The 26,093-nt window shown below is 42.7% G+C and overlaps 1 protein-coding gene across 6 annotated transcripts in view; it reads left to right on the top strand.

The window, feature by feature from the left end:
• The window catches only part of LOC134342426 (cullin-9), a 318,694-nt gene that overhangs the window by 109,081 nt on the left and 183,520 nt on the right, over positions 1-26,093 (top strand). For all 6 annotated transcript variants that reach the window (XM_063040545.1, XM_063040547.1, XM_063040543.1 and 3 more), the window contains exons 9-11: positions 5,600-5,790; positions 6,242-6,465; positions 8,256-8,493. In XM_063040545.1, the coding sequence (XP_062896615.1) occupies positions 5,600-5,790; positions 6,242-6,465; positions 8,256-8,493 (653 nt within the window). The remainder of the gene's footprint in view (positions 1-5,599; positions 5,791-6,241; positions 6,466-8,255; positions 8,494-26,093) is intronic.

Genomic DNA, 26,093 nt, shown 5'->3' with positions numbered 1-26,093 from the left:
GGGATCACACCTTCCATCTGCAATATTCCAGCCTTTTAGACTCAATACTGATTTCTAAAATTTAAAATAACTTCATTTCTCTGCTTATATCTGACTTTATTTCAGCTTATTTGATTTTCCTTTTTCTTTTCTCTCTGGGAGTGGAGGGCAGCCTAACCTGACAAGCATGTCTTTCCTTGCTGCATTTTGCAACTCCTGTATTAATTTATTTATGTTCTTTTGTCTACATTCGCTGTCTCTCCAATTGTTTAAATCAGGGGTCCCCAACCTTTTTTGCACCGCGGACTGGTTTAATATTGACAATATTCTTGCGGACTGGCCGACGGAGATGTGGGGGTGTTAATCACGACCGGAATATAGGTGATAAGTCACTTATAAGTGGCTAATACACTCAATTTCATTTCTAAAAGGGTTTATCTAACGAATTTAACATTGAACACAGCGCATACTTTCCTCGCATGAATATAGTGATAAGTCAATTATAAGTCACTTATAAGCACTTGCTTCTGTCCCACTTGCCCACGTTTTTTTTGCTCAAAAAACTCAACGGGTTTGTCTTTAAGTGCAGGGTGCTTGGACTCAAGGTGCTGAAGCAGTTTTGAGGGCTTCATTGCCTCATTAGACAGCTTGTCTCCACATGTCACACACAGGGGGCTTGGAGCGTGCGAGTCACCGGTCGCAATAAAGCCATATTTTATGTACGACTCGTCGTATTTTCTGTTGAAGGAAGCTTTCGTTTTTTTTGCAGTCTCGGCCTCAGCTGTCTGTGCTTTATCATCATCGTTAGGCCTTGTATGTCCCCTACCACCTCTTCCAAAAAAAACTCTCAAGCAACGTTTTTCACTTATCGAGTAGTTGTAGGTTAATGACCGACTGATGACCTCGCGTGCGTTCAAGTTCAACAGTGGGCGTGGCAGGGAATGAGGAAAAGTGCAGCTGACTCATATCATTTCATATCGCCAAATCATATCGTTTCCTCGTGGCCCGGTAGCACATGCTTTGTGGCCTGGTGGTTGGGGACCACTGGTTTAAATAATCTTGATTACAATTTATCCTCGTGATCAATCTAGTTTTATGGTTTCATGAATGAGAGATTTAAGCTTTAAGATAAGGTTGGTGACATTGTGGTGGTCCTCTTTTGATCGAAGGTAGTTAAGAGACGATTTGATAGATGTGTATTGTCAGGTGGTCCAGCAATCAAGGGAATACCAGATTCGAAATGATGGCAAAAACTATGGTGGGGTGTGAGGATACAAAGTTGTTGCAACCTTGAATTTGCAAGTGGTAGGCCCAGAATCGATCAGGGTTTGCAACAAAATTAGTATAGGCTCTTAATGGAAAAATAATTAGCAGGGCTGTAGGGAGGGGACCAACTCAAAAAAAAATCTACTGAGAGCTAGCATGGACACAGTGGACCAAAAGGTTGTTCCAAACTGTTACATTTGTTTCATACAAGCTGCTGGAAATGTATGTTGATTTAATATCTTTTTCAGAGCTTATCCCTTTAATAGATATTGATTTTTGCCACGTGTTTTATTTCAGATCTTTACTGGCTTAGTGAAAGTTGGCTTCATTGTAATGATGAGGGCTCAAAGTTCAGAATCTGTGGGAAAAATTCAAAATCAGTATTTAGATTTTTTTTTCTCTGATAACATTTTCCAATATTTAAGGTGATTTTGTCTGTTGGCCTGCTATACCTAAATAAAGTAGCCACTGAGTGTACATTCGTGGTCTTCTGCTGTAGCTTATACACTTCATGGTTTGACGTGTTATGCATTCAGCGATGCTGTACTGGACATCACTGTTGTAATGTGTGGTTGTTTGCATTACTGTTGTCTTCCTTTTAGCTTGGAACAGCCTTGCCATTCTTCTCTGATCTCTCCAATTAACAAGGAGCTTTTGCCCACAGAATTGCTGCCCTCTGGATGTTTTCTTTTTGTTTTTTGCACCATTCTTTTGTATAAAATAAAATAAAAAAAATACTAGATCAGTGTCTGACATACATCCAAACTGCCACATCTGGCACCAACAATTATTCTACGGTCAAAGGCATGTGGATCTCAATTTTCTGTTGGTCTGAACAACAACTGAACCTTTTGAACATGTCTGCGTACTTTTATGCATTGAGTTGCTGCCAAGTGATTGGTTGATTAGATATTTGCATTAATAAGCACGTGTACAGATGTATCTAATAAAGTACCCACTGTGTGGAGGTAACCTCTGGGAATCACTTATTATACATACAACATTAAAGCACAGTACAAGCCCTTTGGCCCATGATGATGTGGGGTTTTAACCTACTCTAAGGTCAATCTAACCCTCACCTCCCACAAAGGCCTCCAATTTTGTATCATCCATATGTCTATATAAGAGTCTCTTAAATGTCCCTAATATATCTACCTCTACCATCACATCTGGCAGTGCATTGCACATACCCACCAGTCTCTGCAAAAACTTGCCTCTGACATCTCTTCCCCCACCCCAAATACTTTCCTCCAACACTTTAAAATTATACCCCCTATTATTAGCTATTTCTGCTTGGGGGAGAAAGTTTCTGGCTGCCTATTCGATGAATACCTCTTGCCATCTTATATTCCTCTATCAAGTCTTCTCTCTCATGCTTCTGTACTCCAAAGAGAAAAGGCCTAGCTCGCTTATCTTATCCTCATAAGATGTGCTTTCTAATCCATAAAGCATTTGGTGAATTTGTGTCCTATCCAAAGCTTCCATATCCTTCCTATAATAAAGCAATCTGAACTGAGCACGTGTGGTGGTCTAACCAAGTGGTCTCGATTACATCAATTGTGCTGATGTCCCCAAGGAGTGAACATCACCAATAGCCAGAACTGGTTCAACCACTTTGACACCATGGCCAGAAATGATCGCAAGTGCACCTGCTTGCTCAGATGCTAAAGAAATTTGGCATTTCTCCTTCTCACCCTTAGCAATTTTTATTGATGCACCGTAGAAGGTATCTCTCTAGATGCATCACAGCTTGGTATGGCAACTACTCTATCTGTGACCACAAGAAACTAGAAAGTTGTGGACACAGCTCAGCACATCATGAAAACCAACCTCCCCTCCCATCAGGGAGCACGTGCCACCAGGTTCAAGGACAGATGTCTTGCTGTTATGAGACTATTCCGTAGTTCAGTAGTCATAATAAGATGGACTCTTAATTTCACAATGTACCTTGTTATGACCTTGCAATTTACTGTCTACGGTGCACTTTCTCTGCAAATGTAACACCTTACTCTGCCCTCTTATTGTTTTCTCTTGTGCTACCTTATTGCACTATTGTTATGAATTGGTCTGTATAGATAGTATGCAAGACAAATTTTTCACTGTACTTTGGTGCATGTGATAATTTTAAACCAATTTGCCAATTTAGATTGTTATCATTGAAGAATTCTCTAGTACTTTTCTTACCACTTAATAAGAGTTTCACTGGCCTATAATTTGATAGATTACTTCTATTGCTTTTCTTAAATAGAGGAACAACATTAGTTCTGCGTTAGTCCTCTGGGATCTTAATCAACTTGGATTAATCTCATCAGCCCCTGGTAATTTATCTACCTTAATGTTCTTCAAGAGACCCAATACCAAAATTTCTTTGATATCAACATGCCCTAGAGTATCAGTATTCTGTTTTCTCTATCCTCTGTGTTCTCTCCCAAGTTCAAGTTTTATTATCATTCAACCATACATCTGAATACAGCCAAATGAAACAGTGCAGTCAAGGTGCAAAACACAGTACCAGCAGTCACACATAGCATATATAGCACATTTAATTATGATAGCAAAAAATTTTTTAAGAAGTACATAATCCAAGTCCCTGAGTGTCATGACCTGTAGATTAATGGTGCATGGAAACTGTCCTGGCACCAGTTTTTGCAAGAACAAGCGCAGCAGTTTTTCATCTTGCGCAAGTGCAGGTGCAGCTTGCCTTCCGCTGAGCGAACAGTGCAGGGTAGCACTGATGGGAAGGGCAAACCCCCCCCAACTCAACGTGGAATCCAGCATGCCAGTTCTGGCGTCTCCTTTCCTGGTGCTCATACCAGGTGATTCCAAGGCATGAGGGCCTTGTCTGCACAACAACTGAGGCAATGCAGTTCCCCTGCTGTCGATCTCACTAATGAACTAGTGAATCGGCCACACAGTATTCTGCATTACCTATGATTAATAGGGTCTTCCAATCACAGCAAAAATACAAGAATCACTTGTACCACCCTGTGGACCATGCACCGCCTCTGATGCCTGCTTCCATGGGTGACTGAAACAGGTTGCAACATGGTGCGCACAGGTCCAGCTCCATCTCTATCCATCAACTCGGCGTGGGGCAGATCTGCAGTACTTGGTGCTCTTAATGTCCAATAGTATCTTGAGATTGTGAAAAAAACGTGGAGAATGAACAGTTACTCTTTGTTTGGGCCCATTGAGGCTGTTGTGTCCAAGTTCACTGCCATATTTCCAAAACCCCAGGTGAGTACCAATGCAAAACACTCATTTAGTGCCTCACCCACTTCCACCTGCTGTAGGCCTAAATTCTTCCCTTTATCCTTCAGCAGTCACGCTTTTCCTAGCTACCTGGTTATATTTGCTGTAGATGTAAAATGCCTTCAGATTTTTATAAATTCTACTTGCCAAGGACATTTCATGTCCTTTTTAGCCTTCCTGATCCCCTGGCTTCTTTTATTTTCCTTGAAGGCCCTGACCAATTTCAGTTTCCTAAACCTTATAAATACTTTTTCCTTTTTGAATAAATTTACAGTAGCTCTTGATGTTTGAGGTCTCCACACATTGCCACGCTTAACTTTCTTCCTCACATGAACATGTGCACTGGATTTCCTGTGTAATTATTTTGCTACTTAGTATACCTAGGGGAAATTTACAACAGCCAGTAAACTTATCAGTATATCTTCTGAGTGTAGGGTGGGACATGGGCAATTTACGATTTACTTATCAGTACATCTGAGTGTAGGATGGGACATGGGCAATTGGAAGAAACCTACACAGTCACTTGAAGAATGTACAAACAGCTTCTGTGGACAGGATCAATCCTGGGATTCTGGAGTTGTGAGGCAGCATTGCTAACTGTTATGTCACCATGCCTCATTCAGCAAGGGTAGCAGATCGTGTAGTAGCTGCGATTCGGGTGGTACAGAATCAACATGGGTTAAAGTCCAGTGATGTGAGCACATTTTCTTTAATGAGTTCAGTCTAGTGATTACTGAGAGCTGTTATATTTCAGATGGCCTTGTAAACTAAGGCCTTCCCCCCACAGCACCCAATCAACCGCACCCCCAACCACCATTCAGGTGGGCGTGAGGAGTTCTGATGATGCTTTTGGCCAATATTTGCTTCAAGTTGCATTACAATTCTGGATTTTCTTTTAATATAATGTTTGATATCTATGAGAACCTAACTGGGCGCATATTCCTTTGTGACAACATTGTATACTCTTGCATTGTCCTTCATTGACTAGAGAGTATTTTTAGTAGAAAGAAATAAGGTCACAAAGTCAATGAAAGTACATTTTATAGGTTTTATTTATTTGTTGCTGTGCTTAATAATAGTAGTTACAAATTTGTCTCTGCAGACTCTGAAGATTCTGACGGGAGCCAGCAAATATGACATGCGCACAAAAAGTGTTCGACCTCACCTTGCTGACGGTGATGCTCAGGTCATCCTTGAGATCTTTGCTAGTATTGGCTCAGCCTCCACCCAGAATTCACAAGGCCTGCTCAGTGTTATTCCTGCAGCTGTAGCAAAAATGATGAACACCTGTGGGTAAGGAGAGTTTCACCAGATGTGCTTGGTCCTGGGCTTTTTATCTCTCTCCATCACAATGCCTTTCAGGTTTAATCCTTGTGTATCTTCTGGTAGTGTGTTTTCTGCAACTATTCAGGCTATTCTAATCTGGAAAGACTGAACCAATTTTTGTCCCTGGACATTATGCACATGGTTTCCAGTGGAAATTACTGGATAATGTTTGGAATAGGAACATGTTAAGAGTTTTGTTCTTCAACTTTCCTCCTGTCAAGACTTGTAATACCCATTTGAGATCAGCCAGATCAGTGACACCAGTGATTTAATTAGGACCTTTGATCTTTGAATTTTCTCAAAGGGCAGTAAAAGTGACATTTTGTATTGGGAAGGGGTGGTGGGTGGTGGTGAAATAATTAATATTTGTGAATGCACATTTTTCCCAACCGTATTTTACCCTTATAATTCTTTCCAGATGTTCCTCTGCGGTGCAAGATGGCTTGCTAATTGTCATTATGCTGGTTTCTAATCACAAAAGCCTAGCGGAGTTGTTGGTATCTTGTGATATTTGTCCAATTCTGTATAGCTGCATTGGAAATGGAAGCAGCTCCACTGGCAGTCATCAACAGATGTTGGCAATCATGGCCCTCAGTAATATCTCTTTGAACCATAAGCTTTCCACTGGAATTGAAAATAAAGGTAATGAGTGGTACTTTTAACATGCAGTTAAACTCAGAATAACCATGTAGTATTATATTTCTTTTTGATCTTTATTTTGGATCACAATTCCATTTATAAAATACTACTTTTACTGTTGAGTATTCATGTGCCATGGTTCTACATCACAGAAGTGTGCCTTCTGGCCAAATAATCTATGCTGTCTGTGTTACCCAAGGAACTAGTCCCATCTGCTAGTATTTACTCTATAGCTCTTTAAGTCTCTCCTATTCAAGTACTTAGCTAGATGGCTTTTAAATGTTGCTAATGTGTCCACCTCAACAGTTATTTCTGCCAGCTCATTCCAAATGTACACCAACTTTGCTTGAAGAAGCTGCCCCGGATGTTCTTTTAAGTTTCTTGTTTCTGATCTTAAGCCTATAATCTCTTGTTTGTAGCACCCCCTTACTGTGGAAAAAGACTGTGCTTTCACCCTGGCTCTTTCAGGTCACCCCTCAATCTCCTCCTTCACTAGGTTGACACCTCATTTTTATCAGTGTTGTGTGCTGTTCCTTCTATGCTGATTTCCATTCTTTATTGACACTGAGTTGATTAGAATGGTGGAGTTAGGGATATTTTTGTCAGGATAAGAAATACAAGCAGGAATAGACTAACTGACCTCCAGAGCTTGCTCTGCTGTTCTGTAAGATAGTAATCCTGCACTTTATCCATTTCCTGTCTGTCCCTGTATAGTCTGATTGGTGTCTAAGATTCTGTCATTGCCATCATGAATAAAGTGAAAGCCTGAATATACAGCCCTGAGGCAGAACATTGCATTGATTTGCACATGTATAAATTTCTCATATCCCAGTCCTAAATGGCTGACCTTTTGTTTTGAGACCATTCCACAATTCCACACTAGCCAGAGGAAACAGCCTTTCAGCATCTATCACGTCAGTCTTGCTCATGATCTTATTTTAGTCACCGAGAGCATTTCATTCTTAAACTCCAAATCTAGTTTCGGTAGTGGTGATCAAGAAACTTGTGGTTCCCCTCTTTCTGCACTATCTTGCCTAGTCATCCCTTATACTCATTGAACTATCTGAGCTCTAAGTCAGCCAGTTTAATATTCTCATCCTTGACTAGAGACCTATTTTACCTGTAACCCTATAGCTCCTAGACTTTGGAAAACTAGTCTTTTGTCTTTTCAAAGATCCTCATTCTGGTGTCTTCAGCAACCTAGCACCAGTTTTCTGAAGTTCTAAATCTAAACCTCTTTGGCTAGGTACCTCCATCCACTCTTTTAACAGGCTCCTCTATTAAATCCTACCTTTTCTACCAAGTGTTTGGATACCCCCCCGCTTGGATCTTGTCTTTTTTGGCAGATCATGCATCTGGGAAGTTTTTTCATTATTGAAACAAATGCAGTTTTGTGTCTTTTAAAAATTAGTTACTGTAGAAAGTTATTTACTTGCCATCTAAGGTATGAATTTTGTTTCCTTTCAGTGTATTTTCTTAATGTTAATTAATGTTCAGAGTAGGCTTTTTAGATTTAAAGATGTCTACTGTTGTTGACCACATTAAAAATTTGTTTCATTTGTATTGCTTATGAGAAAATATTATTTCCAACGTGGAATTTTTCTGAAGGTCTTCAACGGGACTCTGATGTACTATTCCTCCAGTTCAGTGAATGTGTAATGAAGGGGAGGGACTAAAATGACTAACTATCCTTGATCAATGTTTTAATTGCAGATCCAAAGTACTTAGTATTTATTGATTTTCAAAAATGACATGGGCTTCTTGACTAATCCTGAAATCTTCCAATGTTCTAGAATCAAAAGAAGCCTTAAACTTGAAGGATGCTGAGTTGAAGATGCTGTTAGTGAGCTTAAAAGAGCAGAGTGGCACCAAAGAAATCATTCTCTCATTGGAGCGCTGGATTTGCGATGAGTCAACTGGCCTAGAATCTCAGATTGCTGACATCATGAAGGATAAAGAAGCCTTTCAGTCACTGGTACAGGGGTTGGATCATTTCCGTTCTGAAAAGGCTGTGCAGCAGGCTATCACAAGGTATGTAGTGGAACACTGTGGTTGTGTGTTTAGTTGTGTCCAAATACAAATTAAAGCCACAATAGTGTAGCAGTTAGTGTAATGCTTTACAGCGCCAGTGACCGTGGTTCAATTCCCACCGCCGTTTGAAAGGAGTTTATACATTCGCACTGTGACCGCATAGATTTCCTCTGGATGCTCTGGTTTTCTCTCTCATATTCCAAAGACTTGTGTGCAAGTGGTAAGTTGTGGGCATGCTATGATGGTGTTGGAACCATGGCCCCCAGCACATCCTTGAATGAGTTGGTTGTTGGCACAAACCATACATTTCACTGTATGTGTCAATGTACAAGTGACAAATAAAGCTAATCTTTAATCTCTAGTGGCAGACAAAGATGCCTGCTCCAACGTAAATGATGCATTTTTTCTCTTGCTCTGTCCTGTACATTTGCCATGCCAATAATCTATTTCATGTTCAAGTTTAATTATTTAACCATACAGAAATATAACCAAATGAAAAAATGTTCTTCTGGGGCCAAGGTGCAAACACATTACCAACAGCACATATGATGATAGCAGACAACATACAATCACAAACAAAATAATATATCTCAAGGAGGGGAGGAGAAGATGGCAGCGCGTGCGGCTGCTCCAAAATGATATCGTATTTGTTAAGTAGGGGCCATGCACAATCCTGATTTGATGGAGACAGATGTGAGAAGCACAGAGGAGCATCTGGAGAAACTTCTGAAATGCCTGCTTCGCTGCCGCTGCTACTGTGCGATCAAGAATCTCCGGAGGGGAAGGCCCCAAATCCTCAGCTTTGCCTATCACCTGTTGTCGTGGCCGGGGTCGAAGCGCTTGGCAGAAATGGTGCTCAGTGTTGGAGGGCTGGTCGGACACTCGAGGTTTTCGGACGGACTCGAGTTGGCTGTGGTCGGGTGCTTCCAGGGTGCTGCATCGGCAAGTTTGCAGCGCTGGGGGTTCATGGCAGCGAGAGTTTTTTTTCCTTCCTTCTACCGTCTGCGTGAGATGATGGGACTTCTGAGAAACTTTGAGACTTTTTTTTACCGTGCCCATGGTCTGTTCTTTATCAAATTGCGGTATTGCTTTGCACTGTTGTAACTGTTATAATTATGTGGTTTTTGTCCGATTTTCAGTCTTGATTTGTCTTGTGTTTCTGTGATATCATTCTGGAGGAACATTGTATCATTTCTTAATGCATGCATTACTAAATGACAATAAAAGAGGACTGCGTGTCCTCATAATCTAAAAAAAGAGTCCCTGAATGGCATGGCCTGTAGAACAATAATACATGTGCAATTGTGCTGGTTCAGCTTGCGTTTCCACTTAGTGAACATTAGAGGGCAGCACCCAATCCAGCATGACATTTCTGCTGGGCAGCTGCCAACAGGCGGCCCTGCGGCTTCACCACAACTGAGGCAACGCAGCTCCCCCCACTGTCAGTCTCACCAATAGAAACATAGAACCATAGAAAATAGGTGCAGGAGTAGGCCATTTGGCCCTTCGAGCCTGCACCGCCATTCAGTATGATCATGGCTGATCATTCAACTCAGAACCCTGTACCAGCCTTCCCTCCATACCCCCGAGCCCTTTAGCCACAAGGGCCATATCTAACTCCCTCTTAAATATAGCCAATGAACTGGCCTCAACTGTTTCCTGTGGCAGAGAATTCCACACATTCACCACTCTCTGTGTGAAGAAGTTTTTCCTCATCTTGGTCCTAAAGGCTTCTCCTTTATCCTCAAACTGTGACCCCTTGTTCTGGACTTCCCCAACATCGGGAACAATCTTCCTGCATCTAGCCTGTCCAATCCCTTTAGGATCTTATACGTTTCAATCAGATCCCCCCTCAATCTTCTAAATTCCAACGAGTATAAGCCTAGTTGATCCAGTCTTTCATCATATGAAAGTCCTGCCATCCCAGGAATCAATCTGGTGAACCTTCTTTGTACTCCCTCTATGGCAAGGATGTCTTTCCTCAGATTAGGGGACCAAAACTACACATAATACTCCAGGTGTGGTCTCACCAAGGCCTTGTACAACTGCAGTAGTACCTCCCTGCTCCTGTACTCGAATCCTCTTGCTATGAACCATTTAGCTTTTGAATAGCTAAATCTGGGTTTCTAGGCACCAAAAACCTGGCTGATACTTTCCAAAACAACACACACAAAATGCTAGAGGAACTCAGCAAGTCAGACAACATCTTTGGAAATGAATGAACAATTGACATTCTGGCTGAGACCCTCCTTCAGGAATGAAATGTCAACTGTGTACTCATTTCCATAGATGCCGCTTGGCCTGAGTTGCTCCAACATTTTGTGCGTGCTGGTGTGGATTTCCAGCATCTGCAGACCTTCTACTCTTTCATATTTTCCAGTCAAGTTTAATATGGAGATAGAGAGATGACAGTTCTTGAGGAGCAATTCCTTAGCTGAAAGAAGACTTTATGCTATCCAGCAGCTCAAGTTCATCTTTTAAGGCCCTTTCTTGGAGTATTATGTTCAGTATTATGTCTGTATGAGAATATGATTGTGCTGGAGTGTGTAGGGGAAATTCACCAAGGTGTTGCTGGACTGAAGGCTTTTAGCTTGCTGACTCTAAGCCTTGTCTATACCGAGAACTACAAGGCTAAAAAGACCCTGATGGGAGTTGTATACAGGCCTCTGAACAGTAGGACATGGGCTACAAATTACAATGGGAAGTAGAAAAAGAATGTAAAAAGTGCAAGGTACGATAGTCACGGGGATTCCAATGTCCAGGAAGATTGGGAAAATCAGGTTTTTGCTGAATCTCAAGGGAAGGAATATGTAGAATGCCTATGAGGTGGCTTTTTAGTAGCTTGTGGTTGGGCCCACTAGGGAAAAAGGCAAATCTGGATTAGGTGTTGTGTAATAAAGCAGATTTGATTAGGGAGCTGAAGGTAAAGGAACCCTTAGTCATAATATGATAGAATGCACCCTGCATTTTGAGGAGAAGCTAAAATCTGATGTTACAATACATCATTGGTATTACAATACAGCAAAGCGAACTACAGAGGCATGAGAGAGGAGCTGACTAAAGTTGATTGGGAGAGGGCACCAGCAGGAATGATGGCAGAACAGCAATTGCTGGAATTTCTGGGAAGAATTCGAAGGCACAAGACAGATTCGTCCCCAAGTATTCTAAAGGGAAGATGAGGCAGCCATAGCTGACTAGGGAAGTCAAAGACTGCATAAAAGCAAAAGAGATGGTGTACAATATACTAAAAATTAGTGGGAAGCTAGATGATTGGGAAGCTTTTAAACCAACAAAAGGCAACTAAAAGACAATAAAGGGAGAAAAGATGAAAGGAAGGAAAGCTATTCAATGATATTAAAAAACCCCGAAGTTTTTGAGATATATAAAGATTAAAAGAGAGTCTAGAGGGGTACTAGACCACTGGAAAATGACGCTGGACAGGTAGTAATGGGGGCCAAAAAAAGTGGATGAATATAATTATTATTTTATGTGAGACTTCACTGTGGAAGGCACCAGCAGTATGCTAGAAATTTGAATATGTCAGGGGGCAGAAGTAAGTGTAGTTATATTACTAAGGAGAAGGTGATCGAGGGATGACTGCACAAGCGCATGGATGTCGGTGAGTTAGACCAGTGTGGAGAGTTTATAGAGCGGGTGATGGGAGTAGAGGTAGACAGAGTAGGAGGGCTTTAGCTCAACGGGGCTTTGGCAATAATGGGTTGAGGCAAGGTAGATTACCTGTGAAGAATAGAAACATGAAGTATGTCTGTGAGGGTGGTGTTCTGTACTGAGGGTCAGATGTGGGAAGTCCGGAAGACTCCCAGCTTACTGGATGACCACATGTGCGCCAGGTGCATCGAGCTGCAGCTCCTTAGGGATCAGGTTAGGAAACTAGAGATGCAGCTCGATGACCTTCGTCTGGTCAGGGAAAGTGAGGAAGTGATAGGAGCTACAGGCAAGTAGTCACACCAGCGCCTCAAGAGAAGATAAGTGGATAACAGTCAGGAGAGGGAAGGGCAAGAGTCAGATACGAGAAGTAGCCCTGTGGCTGTCCCCCTAATTACTCCTGTTTGAGTACTTTTGGGGGGGCGCGGTTGGCCTACCTGGGGGAAGCAACAGTGGCTGCGCCTCTGGCGCAGAATCTGGCCCTGTGGCTCAGAAGGGTAGGGAAAGAAAGAAGGCAGCAGTAATAGGGGACTCTATAGTTAGGGGGTCAGACAGGCGATTCTGTAGACGCAAGAAAGAAACACTGATGGTAGTTTGCCTCGCAGGTGCCAGGGTCCGGCATGTTTCTGATCACGTCCATGATATCCTGAAACGGGAAGGTGAACAGCCAGAGGTCGTGGTACATATTGGTACCAACGACATAGGTGGAAAAGGGAGGAGGTCCTGAAGACAGGCGACAGGAAGTTAGGAAGAAGGTTAGGAAAAAGATCTCAAAGATAGTAATGTTAGGATTACTGCCTGTGCTACGTGACAGTCAGTACAGGAATAGAGTGAGGATAATTGTGTGGCTGAGGGATTGGAGCAGGGGGCTGGGATTTAGATTTCTGGATCATTGGGACCTCTTTTGGGGTCAGGCGTGACCTGTACAAAAAGGACGTGTTGCACTTGAATCCGAGGGGAACCAATATCCTGGCAGAGAGTTTTTCTAAGGCAATTGGGGTGAGTTTAAACTAGCATTGCTGGTAGGTGGGAACCAAACTGAAGAGATGGAGGAAGGGGCTGTTGGTTCGCAAATAGCGAAAGCTTGGAGACAGTGCAAGAGGAAGGATAGGCAGGTGATAGAGAAGGGATGTGCTCAGACTGATAGTGTGGGGTGTGTCTATTTTAATGCAAGAAGCATCATGAGCAAAGCAGGTGAGCGTAGAGCGCGTATCAGCAGTTGGAGCTATGATGTTGTGGCCATTACAGAGACTTGGATGGCTCAGGGGCAGGAATGGTTACTTAGAGTGCCAGGCTTTAGATGTTTCAGAAAGGACAGGGAGGGAGGCAAAAGAGGTGCGGGCATGACACTGCTGATCAGAGATAGTGTCAGAGCTGCAGAAAAGGAAGAAGTCATGGAGGGGTTGTCTACTGTGTGTCTGTGGGTGTAAGTTAGAAACACGAAGGGGTCAATAACTCTACTGGGTGTGTTTTATAGACCGCCCCATTGTAACAGGGACATTGAGGAGCAGATAGGGAGACAGATTCTGGAAAGGTGTAATAATAACAGAGTTGTCTTGGTGGGAGATTTTAATTTCCCAAATATTGATTGGCATCTAAGAGCAAGGGTATAGATGGGGCGGAGTTTGTTAGGTGTGTTCAGGAAGGTTTCCTGACACAGTATCTAGAAAAGCCTACAACAAGAGAGGCTATACTTAAAAACCATAGAAACTACAGCACAGAAACAGGCCTTTTGGCCCTTCTTGGCTGTGCCGAACCATTTTCTGCCTAGTCCTTCTGACCTGCACACGGACCATATCCCTCCATACACCTCCCATCCATGTATCTGTCCAATTTATTCTTAAATGTTAAAAAAGAACCCGCATTTACCACCTCGTCTGGCAGCTCATTCCATACTCCCACCACTCTCTGTGTGAAGAAGCCCCCCCTAATGTTCCCTTTAAACTTTTCCCCCTTCACCCCTAACCCATGGCCTCTGGTTTTTTTTCTCCCCTTGCCTCAGTGGAAAAAGCCTGCTTGCATTCACTCTGTCTATACCCATCATAATTTTATATACCTCTATCAAATCTCCCCTCATTCTTCTACGCTCCAGGGAATAAAGTCCTAACCTATTCAACCTTTCTCTGTAACTGAGTTTCTCAAGTCCTGGCAACATCCTTGTAAACCTTCTCTGCACTCTTTCAACCTTATTTATATCCTTCCTGTAATTTGGTGACCAAAACTGAACACAATACTCCAGATTGGGCCTCACCAATGCCTTATACAACCTCATCATAACATTCCAGCTCTTATACTCAATACTTTGATTAATAAAGGCCAATGTACAAAAAGCTCTCTTTACGACCCTATCGACTTGTGACGCCACTTTTAGGGAATTTTGTATCTGTATTCCCAGATCCCTCTGTCCCACTGCACTCCTCAGTGCCTTACCATTAACCCTGTATGTTCTACCTTGGTTTGTCCTTCCAACGTGGAATACCTCACACTTGTCTGTATTAAACTCCATCTGCCATTTTTCAGCCCATTTTTCCAGCTGGTCCAAGTCCCTCTGCAGGCTCTGAAAACCTTCCTCACTGTCTACTACACCTCCAATCTTTGTATCATCAGCAAATTTGCTGATCCAATTTACCACATTATCATCCAGATCATTGATATAGACGACAAATAACAATGGACCCAGCACTGATCCCTGTGGCACACCACTAGTCACAGGCCTGCACTCAGAGAAGCAATTCTCTACCACCACTCTTTGGCTTCTTCTATTGAGCCAATGTCTAATCCAATTTACCACCTCTCCATGTATACCTAGCGAGTGAATTTTCCTAACTAACCTCCCATGCGGGACCTTGTCAAAGGCCTTACTGAAATCCATGTAGACAATATCCACTGCCTTCCCTTCATCCACTTTCCTGGTAACCTCCTCGAAAAACTCCAATAGATTGGTCAAACGTGATCTACCATGCACAAAGCCATGTTGACTCTCCCTAGTAAGTCCCTGTCTATCCAAATGCTTGTAGATTCTGTCTCTTAGTACTCCCTCCAATAACTTACCTACAACCGACATTAAACTCACCGGCCTATAATTTCCCGGATTACTTTTCGATCCTTTTTTAAACAACGGAACAACATGAGCCACTCTCCAATCCTCCGGCACCTCACCCGTAGACAGCGGCATTTTAAATATTTCTGCCAGGGCCCCTGCAATTTCAACACTAGTCCCCTTCAAGATCTGAGGGAATACCCTGTCAGGTCCCGGGGATTTATCCACTTTAATTTTCCTCAAGACAGCAAGCACCTCCTCCTTTTCAATCTGTACAGTTTCCTTGATCTCACTACTTGATTCCCTCAATTCCATAGACTTCATGCCAGTTTCCTTCGTAAATACAGACGCAAAAAACCTATTTAAGATCTCCCCCATTTCTTTTGGTTCCGCACATAGCCGACCACTCTGATCTTCAAGAGGACCAATTTTATCCCTTACAATGCTTTTGCTCTTAATGTACCTGTAAAAGCTCTTTGGATTATCCTTCACTTTGACTGCCAAGGCAACCTCATGTCTACTTTTAGCCCTCCTGATTACTTTCTTAAGTATTTTCTTGCACTTCTTATACTCCTCAAGCACCTGATTTACTCCCTGTTTCCTATACATTTCATACAACTCCCTCTTCTTCTTTATCAGAGTTGCAATATCCCTTGAGAACCAAGGTTCCTTATTCCTATTCAATTTGCCTTTAATCCTGACAGGAACATACAAACTCTGCACTCTCAAAATTTCCCCTTTGAAGGCTTCCCACGTACCAATCACATCTTTGCCAGAGAACAACCTGTCCCAATCCACGCTTTTTAGATCCTTTCTTATTTCTTCAAATTTGGCCGCCTTCCTGTTCAGAACCTCAACCCTAGGACCAGATCTATCCTTGTCCATGATCAAATTGAAACTAATGGTGTTATGATCACTGGAACCAAAGTGCTCCCCTACACAGACTTCCATTACTTGTCCTAACTCGTTTCCTAACAGGAGATCCAATATTGCATCCCCTCTAGTTGGTCCCTCTATATATTGATTTAGAAAACTTTCCTGAACACATTTTACAAACTCTAAACCATCTAGACCCCTAACAGTATGGGAGTCCCTATCAATATATGGAAAATTAAAATTCCCTACCACCACAACTTTATGTTTCCTGCAGTTGCCTGCTATCTCTCTGCAGATTTGCTCTTCCAAGTCTCGTTGACTATTGGGTGGTCTGTAATACAATCCCACTAATGTGGTCATACCTTTCCTGTTTCTCAGCTCCACCCATAAGGACTCAGTAGACAAGCCCTCTAATCTGTCCTGCCTGAGCACTGCTGTAATATTTTCCCTAACAAGCAATGCTACTCCCCCACCTTTCATTTCTCTGCCTCGATCACATCTGAAACATCGGAACCCTGGAATATTAAGCTGCCAGTCCTGCCCCTCCTGTAGCCAAGTTTCACTAATTGCTGTAATGTCACAATTCCACGTGTGAATCCACGCCCTCAACTCATCCGCCTTCCCCGCAATACTCCTAGCATTGAAATATATACACCTCAGAAGATTTTTACCACCACTCTCAACCTTTCTATCAGTGGATTTGCTTGAACTTTTAACATCATTTATTTTCACCCCAGCCACACTGTCAGCTCTGGCACTCTGGTTCCCATCCCCCTGCAAATCTAGTTTAAAGCCTCCCCAATAGCACTACCAAACCTCCCTGAAAGGATATTGGTCCCCCTGTAGTTCAAGTGTAACCCGTCTCTCTTGTACAGGTCCCACCTGCCCCAGAAGAGGTCCCAATGATCCTGAAATCTGAAACCCTGCCCCCTACACCAGTTCCTCAGCCACTTGTTCATCCTCCAGAGCATCCTATTTCTACCCTCACTGGCACCTAGCACAGGTAGCAATCCTGAGATTACCACCCTTGAGGTCCTGCTTTTCAACTTCATACCAAGCTCTCTATACTCATTCTCCAGGACCTCCTCACTCTTCCTTGTTATGTCATTGGTACCGATCTGGTATTGGGAAATGAACTTGGTCAGGTGTCAGGTTTCTCAGTGGGAGAGCATTTTGGAGATGGTGATCAGAATTTTATATCCTTTACCATAGCATTGGAGAGGGATAGGAACAGACAAATTAGGAAAGTGTTTAATTGGAGTAAGGGGAAATATGAAGCATTCAGGCAGGAACTTGGAAGCAAATTGGGAACAGATGTTCTCAGGGAAATTAACGGCAGAAATGTAGCAAATGTTCAGGGGATATATGTATGGCGTTCTGGATAGGTACATTCCAGTGAGACGGAAAGGATGGTAGGGTACAGGAACCGTGGTGTACAAAGACTGTTGAAAATCCAGTGAAGAAGAAAAGAGTAGCTTACGAAAAGTTCAAAAAACTAGGAAATGATGGAGATCTAGAAGATTTATGAGGCTAACAGGAAGGAACTTAAGAATGAAATTTGGAGAGCCAGAAAGGGCCATGAGAAGTTCTTGGCGAGCAGGATTAAGGAAAACCCCAAGGCATTCCACAAGTTTGTGAAGAGCAAGAGGATAAGATATGAGAGACTAGGACCAATCAAGTATGACAGTGGAAAAGTGTGTATGGAACCGGAGGAGAGAACAGAGATACTTAATGAATGCTTTGCTTCAGTATTCACTACAGAAAAGGGCAATTATAGGGATGACTTACAGCAGATTGAAAAGCTTGAGCATATAGACATTAAGAAAGAGGATGTGCTGGAGCGTTTGGAAAGCATCAAGTTGGTAAGTCTCCAGGACCGAATGAGGTGTACCCCAGGCTACTGTGGGAGGCGAGGGAGGAAATTGCAAAGCCTCTGGCAATGATCTTTGCATCATCAGTAGGGACGGGAGAGGTTCTGGAGGATTGGAGGGTTGCAGGCAATGTTTCCTCTAATTTTTAGTAGTCAGTGTGCGCAGAAATCTTACGTTGTGCAGTTGTTTTCCTGTGACAAAAGTATATGCACACATGGCACAGTTTATGTAGGTTTACAAAATATTTGACATAAAACTGCACAGAATAACAACAAAATAACATACATATTCAAGTCACTCAGTTATTTTTTTCTCTCTCCTGTCTTTGGCATTTATCCATTCTTTGTAAACTGTGTCTAGACTAATAGAACTTCCAGCCTATTGATTGCTTTTGATTCTCATTAACATATCCAAATGACATGCACCTAAGCGGTTTCTCAGCTTGTTTTTGAGTTGATTCATTAGGCTAAAACCTTGCTCACAGTCCGCACTAGACGCAAGAAAGGTTCTCCCAATGTCCATCAACTGTGCAAAGTGGCAGAACTGTTCATTTTGAAGTACAAATGCCACCATTTGAGCAAAGTTTGAAATCAGTTTGGATTTAATTTTTTCTTGCATGAAAAATCTGAAATCATTAAACTGTCTAACTATTACAGTATTTTCAGCTAGAAAATCATATTTTAAACATAAGGCATTAACTTGTCCATCACCAAGTGTGAAGTCACAATCTGCAATTGCGAAGAAATCAAAAGCTGACCATTCTTATACCTCATCTTCAGGAAACCTTTCTTCTAAATAAACACAAAGACTATTTATAAAAGTCAACAGCGAACTTGTATCCACTGTAATGTTTTCTTCACTTTGTTGGCTTAGCAAAACTTTAACTTTGTTACTCCACGAAACATTGTCTCCCAGATACTGCTTTCTTATCTTGTTAATTTTGCCTCGCACAAAATGAAGTGAATCAATCAGCGTCAGGCCACTCTTTTACAGAATCTTGCACAGTGCAGCCAGTTCATCAAAGACATCACTTAAAACCTGTAAAGCTACTTTGTATGTGATGTTTATCAATTTCTTGTAACAGTATTTAGCCACAGGGTCATTTGACTGATCTTTTTCAATAAAAACTTATTTTCGATAAGTATAATTATTAATTACTACATTATTTTAGGTAACTAACCTTCTGTGCACACATTAAATTTCCTTTGTGCGCTGGTTGAAAAACGTGTGTGCGCGTGCAGACGCGCACAGCTTAGAGGGAACGTAGGTTGCAGATGTTGTTCCCTTATTCAAGAAAAGGAGTAGAGATAGCCCAGGAAATTATAGACTAATGAGGGTTACTTCAGTGGTTGGTATGTTGTTGGAAAAGATCCTGAGAGGCAGAATTTATGAGCATTTGGAGAGGCATGATATGATTAGGAATAGTCAGCGTGGCTTTGTCAAAGGCAGGTTGTGCCTTATGAGCCTGATTGAACTTGTTGAGGATGTGACTTAAACACAGTGATGAAGGTAGAGCAGTAAATGTATATAGATTTTAGCAAGGCATTTGATAAGATACCCCATGCAAGGTTTATTGAGAAAGTAAGGAGGCATGGGATCCAAGGGGACCTTGCTTTGTGGATCCAGAATTGGCTTGCTCACAGAAGGCAAAGAGTGGTTGTAGACTGGTCATATTCTGCATGGAGGTTAGCGACCAGTATGTGCCTCAGGGATCTGTTTTGGGACCCCTTCTCTTCCTGATTTTCATAAATGACCTGGATGAGGAAATGGAGGGATGGGTTAGTAAATTTGCTGATACACAAGGGTTAGGGGTGTTGTGGATAGTGTGGAGGGCTGTCAGAGGTTATATCGGGACAGTGATGGGATGCAAAACCGGGCTGAGAAGTGGTAGATGGAGTTCAACCCAGATAAATGTGAGGTGGTTCATTTTGGTAAGTCAAAATGATGACAGAATATAGTATTAATGGTAAGACTCTTGGCAGTCTTGAGGATCAGAGGGATCTTGGGGTCTGTGTCCATAGGACACTCAAAAGCTGCTGCGCAGATTGACTTGTGTGGTTACACAAAGCCTACGGTGCATTGGCCTTCATCACTCGTTGGAATTGAATTTAGGAGCCGAGAGGTAATGTTGCAGCTATACAGGACCCTGGTCAGACCCCACTTGGAGGACTGTGCTCATTTCTGGTTGTCTCACTACAGGAAGGATGTGGAAGCCATAGAAAGGGTGAAGAGGAGATTTACAAGGATGTTTCCTGGATTGGGGAGCATGCCTTATGAGAATTGGTTGAGTGAACTCGGCCTTTTCTCCTTGGAGCAACAGAGGATGAGCGGTGACCTGATAGATTTGTATAAGATGATGAGAGGCATTGATCGAGTGGATAGTCAGAGGCTTTTTCCCCAGGGCTGAAATGGCTAGCACGAGAGGGCACAGTTTTAAGGTGCTTGGAAGTAGGTACAGAGGAGATGTCAGGGTTAAGTTTTTTTTTCCCACACAGCTAGTGGTAAGTGTGTGAAATGGGCTGCCGATGACGGTGGTGGAGGTGGATACAATAGGGTCTTTTAAGAGACTGATAAATACACGGAGCTTAGAAAGGTAGCGGGCTATGGGTAACCCTAGGTAATTTCGTAAGTAACTACATGTTTGGCACAGCATTGTGGGCCAAAGGGCCTGTATTGTGCTGCAGGGATTCTGTTTCTGAGGTGCTTGGGAAACTGAAAGGTCTAAATGTAGATAAGTCACCAGGACCAGATGGACCATTCCCCATGGTTCTGAAGGAGATAGCTGAAGAGATTGTGGAGGCATTGGTAATGATCTTTCGGGAATCATTAGATTCTGGAATGGCTCTGGAGGACTGGAAAATTGCAAATGTCACTCCTTTAAGAAAGAAGGGAAGCAGAAGAAAGGAAATTGTATGCCAGTTAGCCTGACTCCAGTGATGGAAAAGTGTTAAGAGTCATGTTGGATGAGATTACGGTGTACTTGGAGGCACATGATAAAGAAGGCCTAAGTCAGCATGGGGAAATCTTGCCTGACAAATCTTTTGGGAATTCTTTGAGGAAATACCAGGCAAGGAAGAATATATTTTATTTGGAAGGCATCCCCATTCAGGACCCCCATCACCCTGGACATGCCCTCTTCTCATTGCTAATATCAGGGAGGAGGTACAGGAGCCTAAAGGCACGCACACAACGGTTCAGAAATAGCTTCTTCCTCTCTGTCATCAGGTTTCTGAATGGACATTGAACCCCTGAATACTACCTCACTACTTTTTTCTTTTCTTTTTGCACTTTTTATTTAACACACACACACATTATTTGCTGCAGTTTGCAGTTATTACTATTATTGCAATGTACTGCTGCCACATAACAACAAATTTCATTGGCATATTCTAGTAATATTAAATCTGATTCTGAATGTATGGGGTTGCTGGGGTCTTTAATTATGCTGTTACTTTACTGAGGCAGCGAAAAGTATAAAGTGGAGTCCTTAAAGGGCAGGCTAGTTTCTGTAATGTGCATGAACTGTGCTCGCAACTCTTAGCAATTTCTGGCAGCCATATGCAGAACAGTTGCCATATAAAGCCGTTAATGCATCCAGGTAGGATACTTTCTATTGTACATCGATAGCAATTGGTAAGGGTTGCCAGCTATATGCCAGGTATGTTTAACCTCTTGAGGAAATAGAGGCATTGGTGATCTTTTTGGCTGTGACATCAGCATGCTTTTGACCTGGACATGCTATTAGCAATATTCAAACTTTGGATGTTGAAGCTCTCAACCCTCAACTTAAAACCATTGATTTAGACAGTTGCAGTGCACTGCCCACCTTTCTGAAGTTGATGACTAGCTGCTTTGTTGATATTTTGGGGAATGTTGCTATGACACCATTTATTAAGCTCTATCACCTTTCTGTCTGTCTGTATCTTGTTTTACGGCGGTTTGCATCCAGCTTAATGGTGCATTACCGCCACCTTCTGCTCCGGAATGTGCACTAGACATGTATTCTAAATCCCTTCACCCAAACGCGCGCGCGCGCGCACACACACACACACACACACACACACACACACACACACACACACACACACACACACTCCCATCTTTGACCATCCTAGTATCCTATTCCTGTTTATCCGTCATATCCTATTAAAAACCCCTGTACCCCCTAAAAACGCTAAAAATACCCGGACGTGCTCTCTCACCCATGCCCAGCAACCCTTTTAATGTGAATCCCTGCACCCCCAACTCCCTTAATTTCTCATCATCTCTCTCTGTATCCCATACTTCCTGCAACACAAAACTACATGTTCTACTGACTCCTCTTCCTGACATTCCTCACACAATCCTGTCTGGTGTTTCCCTATCATTTTCAATGTTTTGTTTAATGCACAATGCCCCAGCCTTAACCTAGTCCACACAGTTTCCTCTGTTCTGTTTCCATTACCTACCCTAGTACCTGCAACACGCTTTAATAATTGATATAAATGCCTCCCTTTCCCCTCCCTGTCCCATCTTTCTTGCCACATTCGGTTGACTTTTTCCCAGATTACACACTTAACCTCTGCTTTACTGATACTAATGTGCATTTCCACATTTTCTTTCTTTATAACGCCCTCTTTGCCAACTCATCCACTCTCTCATTCCCCTTAACCCCTACATGTGCTGGAACCCACAGAAATTTTACCTGACCTTCCCGATTTGCAATTCTTGTAACTAATTGAAGGACTTCATAAAGTACATCTTGCCGACTGTTTGTGTGAAAAGACCTTAAACTTGCTAGAACTGAGGATGAATCTGAACATATCAATGCTTTGGCTTGTCTGGCTTTCTGCACCCATAAGACCATAAGACAAAGGAGCAGAAGTAGGCCATTCGGCCCATCGAGTCTGCTCCGCCATTTTATCATGAGCTGATCCATTCTCCCATTTAGTCCCACTCCCCTGCCTTCTCACCATAACCTTTGATGCCCTGGCTACTCAAGATACCTATCAATCTCTGCCTTAAATACACCCAATGAGTTGGCCTCCACTACTGCCCGTGGTAACAAATTCCATAGATTCACCATCCTCTGACTAAATAATTTCTTCGCAATTCTGTTCTGAATGGGTGCCCTTTAATCCTTAAGTCATGCCCTCTCGTACTAGACTCCCCCATCATGGGAAACAACTTTGCCACAACCACTCTGTCCATGCCTTTCAACATTCGAAATGTTTCTATGAGGTCTCCTCTCAGTCTTCTAAACTCCAAGGAATACAGTCCAAGAACAGACAAATGTTCCTCATATATTAACCCTCTCATTCCCGGAATCATTCTAGTGAATCTTCTCTGTACCCTCTCCAACGTCAGCACATCCCTTCTTAAATAAGGAGACCAAAACTACTCTCAGTACTCCAAGTGAGGTCTCACCAGTGCCTTATAGAGCCTCAACATCACATCCCTGCTCCTATACTCTATTCCTCTAGAAATGAATGCCAACATTGCATTCGCCTTCTTCACTACCGACTCAGCCTGGAGGTTAACCTTAAGGGTATCCTGTACGAGGACTCCCAAGCCCCGTTGCATCTCAGAACTTTGAATTCTTTCCCCATTTAAATAATAGTCTGCCCGTTTATTTCTTCTGTCAAAGTGCATAACCATACACTTTCCAACATTGTACTTCATTTGCCACTTCTTTGCCCATTCTTCCAATCTATCCAAGTCTCTCTGCAGACTCTCTGTTTCCTCAGCACTACCGGCCCCTCCACCTATCTTCGTATCATCAGCAAACTGAGCCACAAAGCCATCTATTCCATAATCCAAATTGTTGATGTACAATGTAAAAAGAAGCAGCCCCAACACGGACCCCTGTGGAACACCACTGGTAACCGGCAGCCAACCAGAATAGGATCCCTTTATTCCCACTCTCTGTTTCCTGCCAATCAGCCAACGCTCTATCCACGTATGTAACTTTCCCGTAATTCCATGGGCTCTTACCTTGTTAAGTAGCCTCATGTGTGGCACCTTGTCAAAGGCCTTCTGAAAATCCAAATATACAACATCCACTGCATCTCCCTTGTCTAGCCTATTGGTAATTTCCTCAAAAAATTGTAATAGGTTTGTCAGGCAGGATTTTCCTTTAAGGAATCCATGCTGAGTTCTGCCTATCTTGTCATATGCCTCCAGGTACTCCGTAACCTCATCCTTGACAATCGACTCCAACAACTTTCCAATCACCGATGTCAAGCTAACAGGTCTATAATTTCCTTTTTGCTTCCTTGTCCCCTTCTTGAATAGTGGAGTGACATTAGCAATCTTCCAGTCCTCCGGAACCATGCCAGAATCTATCGACTTTTGAAAGATCATCGCTAATGCCTCCGCAATCTCCACAGCTACTTCCTTCAGAACACGTGGGTGCATTCCATCTGGTCCGGGAGATTTATCTACCTTTAGACTATTCAGCTTCCTGAGTACTTTCTCTGTCGTAATTGTGACTGCGCATACTTCTCTTCCCTGCCACCCTTGAGTGTCTGGTATACTGCTGATGTCTTCCTCAGCGAAGGCTGATGCAAAATGCTCGTTCAGTTCCTCTGCCATCTCCTTATCTCCTATTACAATTTCTCCAGCATCATTTTCTATCGGTCCTATATCTACTCTCACATGTCTTTTATTCTTTATATACTTGAAAAAGCGTTTAGTATCCTCTTTGATATTATTTGCTAGCTTCCTTTCATAGTTCATCTTTTCCCTCTTAATGACCTTCTTAGTTTCCTTTTGTAAGCTTTTAAAAACTTCCCAATCCTCTGTCTTCCCACTTATTTTTGCTTCCTTGTATGCCCTCTCCTTTGCTTTAACTTTGGCTTTGACTTCTCTTGCCAACCACGGTTGCATCCTTTTCCAATTCAAAAATTTCTTCTTTTTTGGAATATACCTGTCTTGCACCTTCCTCACTTCTCGCATAAACTCCAGCCACTGCTGCTCTGCTGTCTTTCCCGCCAGTGTCCCTTTCCAGTCAACTTTGGCCAGTTCCTCTCTCATGCCACTGTAATTTCCTTTACTCCACTGAAATACCGACACATCAGATTTCGGCTTCTCTTTTTCAAATGTCACAGTGAACTCAATCATGTTATGATCACTGCCTTCTAAGGGTTCCTTCACCTCAATCTCTCTAATCACCTCCGGTTCATTACACCGTACCCAATCCAGTACAGCCGATCCCCTAGTGGGCTCAACAACAAGCTGTTCTAAAAAGCCATCTCACAGACATTCTACAAATTCTCTCTCTCGAGATCCAGTGCCGACTTGATTTTCCCAATCCACTCGCATGTTAAAATCCACCACAATTATCATAACACTGCCCTTCTGACAAGCCTTTTCTATTTCCAGTTGTAATTTGTAGTCCACATCACTGCAGCTGTTTGGAGGCCTATAAATAACTGCCCTCAGGGTCCTTTTACCCCTGCGATTTCTTAGCTCAACCCATAAAGATTCTGCACCTTCCGATCCTGTATCACCTCTTTCTAATGATTTAATATCATTTCTCACCAATAAAGCCACGCCTCCCTCTCTGCCTACCTTCCTATCTTTCCGATATACTGTGTATCCTTGGACGTTCAGCTCCCAGAGATATGCATCCTTTAGCCAGGTCTCAGTGATGGCCACAATATCATACCTGCCAATCTGTAGCTGTACGACAAGATCATCCACCTTATTCCTTATGCTGCGTGCATTTAAATATAACACCTTAAGACCAGTGTTTGGTACTTTTCGCTTTGATTTCACTGCAACTTTATTGCACTGCAACTCATCCCAATGGCTACAAGTTTGCCCCATCACCTGCCTGTCTTTCCTGCTCACTATCTTAGATTTATTTCTGTTTTCCCCTTCCTCCGCTCTGTCATTCCGGTTCCCATCCCCCTGCCAAATTAGTTTAAACTCTCCGTAACAGCTCTATTAAATTTTCCCGCCAGGATATTGGTCCCCTTCGGGTTCAGGTGTAACCTATTCTTTTTGAACAGGTCATACTTCCCCCAGAAGAGATCCCAATTATCCAAGAATCTGAAGCCCTGCCCCCTGCACTAGTATCTCAGCCATGCATTCATCTGCCTGATCCTACTATTCTTGCCCTCGCTAGCACGTGGCACAGGTAGCAATCCCGAGATTACTACCCT

This window comes from Mobula hypostoma, chromosome 2, assembly GCF_963921235.1.
Source record: "Mobula hypostoma chromosome 2, sMobHyp1.1, whole genome shotgun sequence".
In the NCBI taxonomy this organism is placed as follows: Eukaryota; Metazoa; Chordata; class Chondrichthyes; order Myliobatiformes; family Myliobatidae; genus Mobula; species Mobula hypostoma.
The sequence above is the reverse complement of the archived record's forward strand: the minus strand, read 5'-3'. Positions and strand labels throughout refer to the sequence as shown.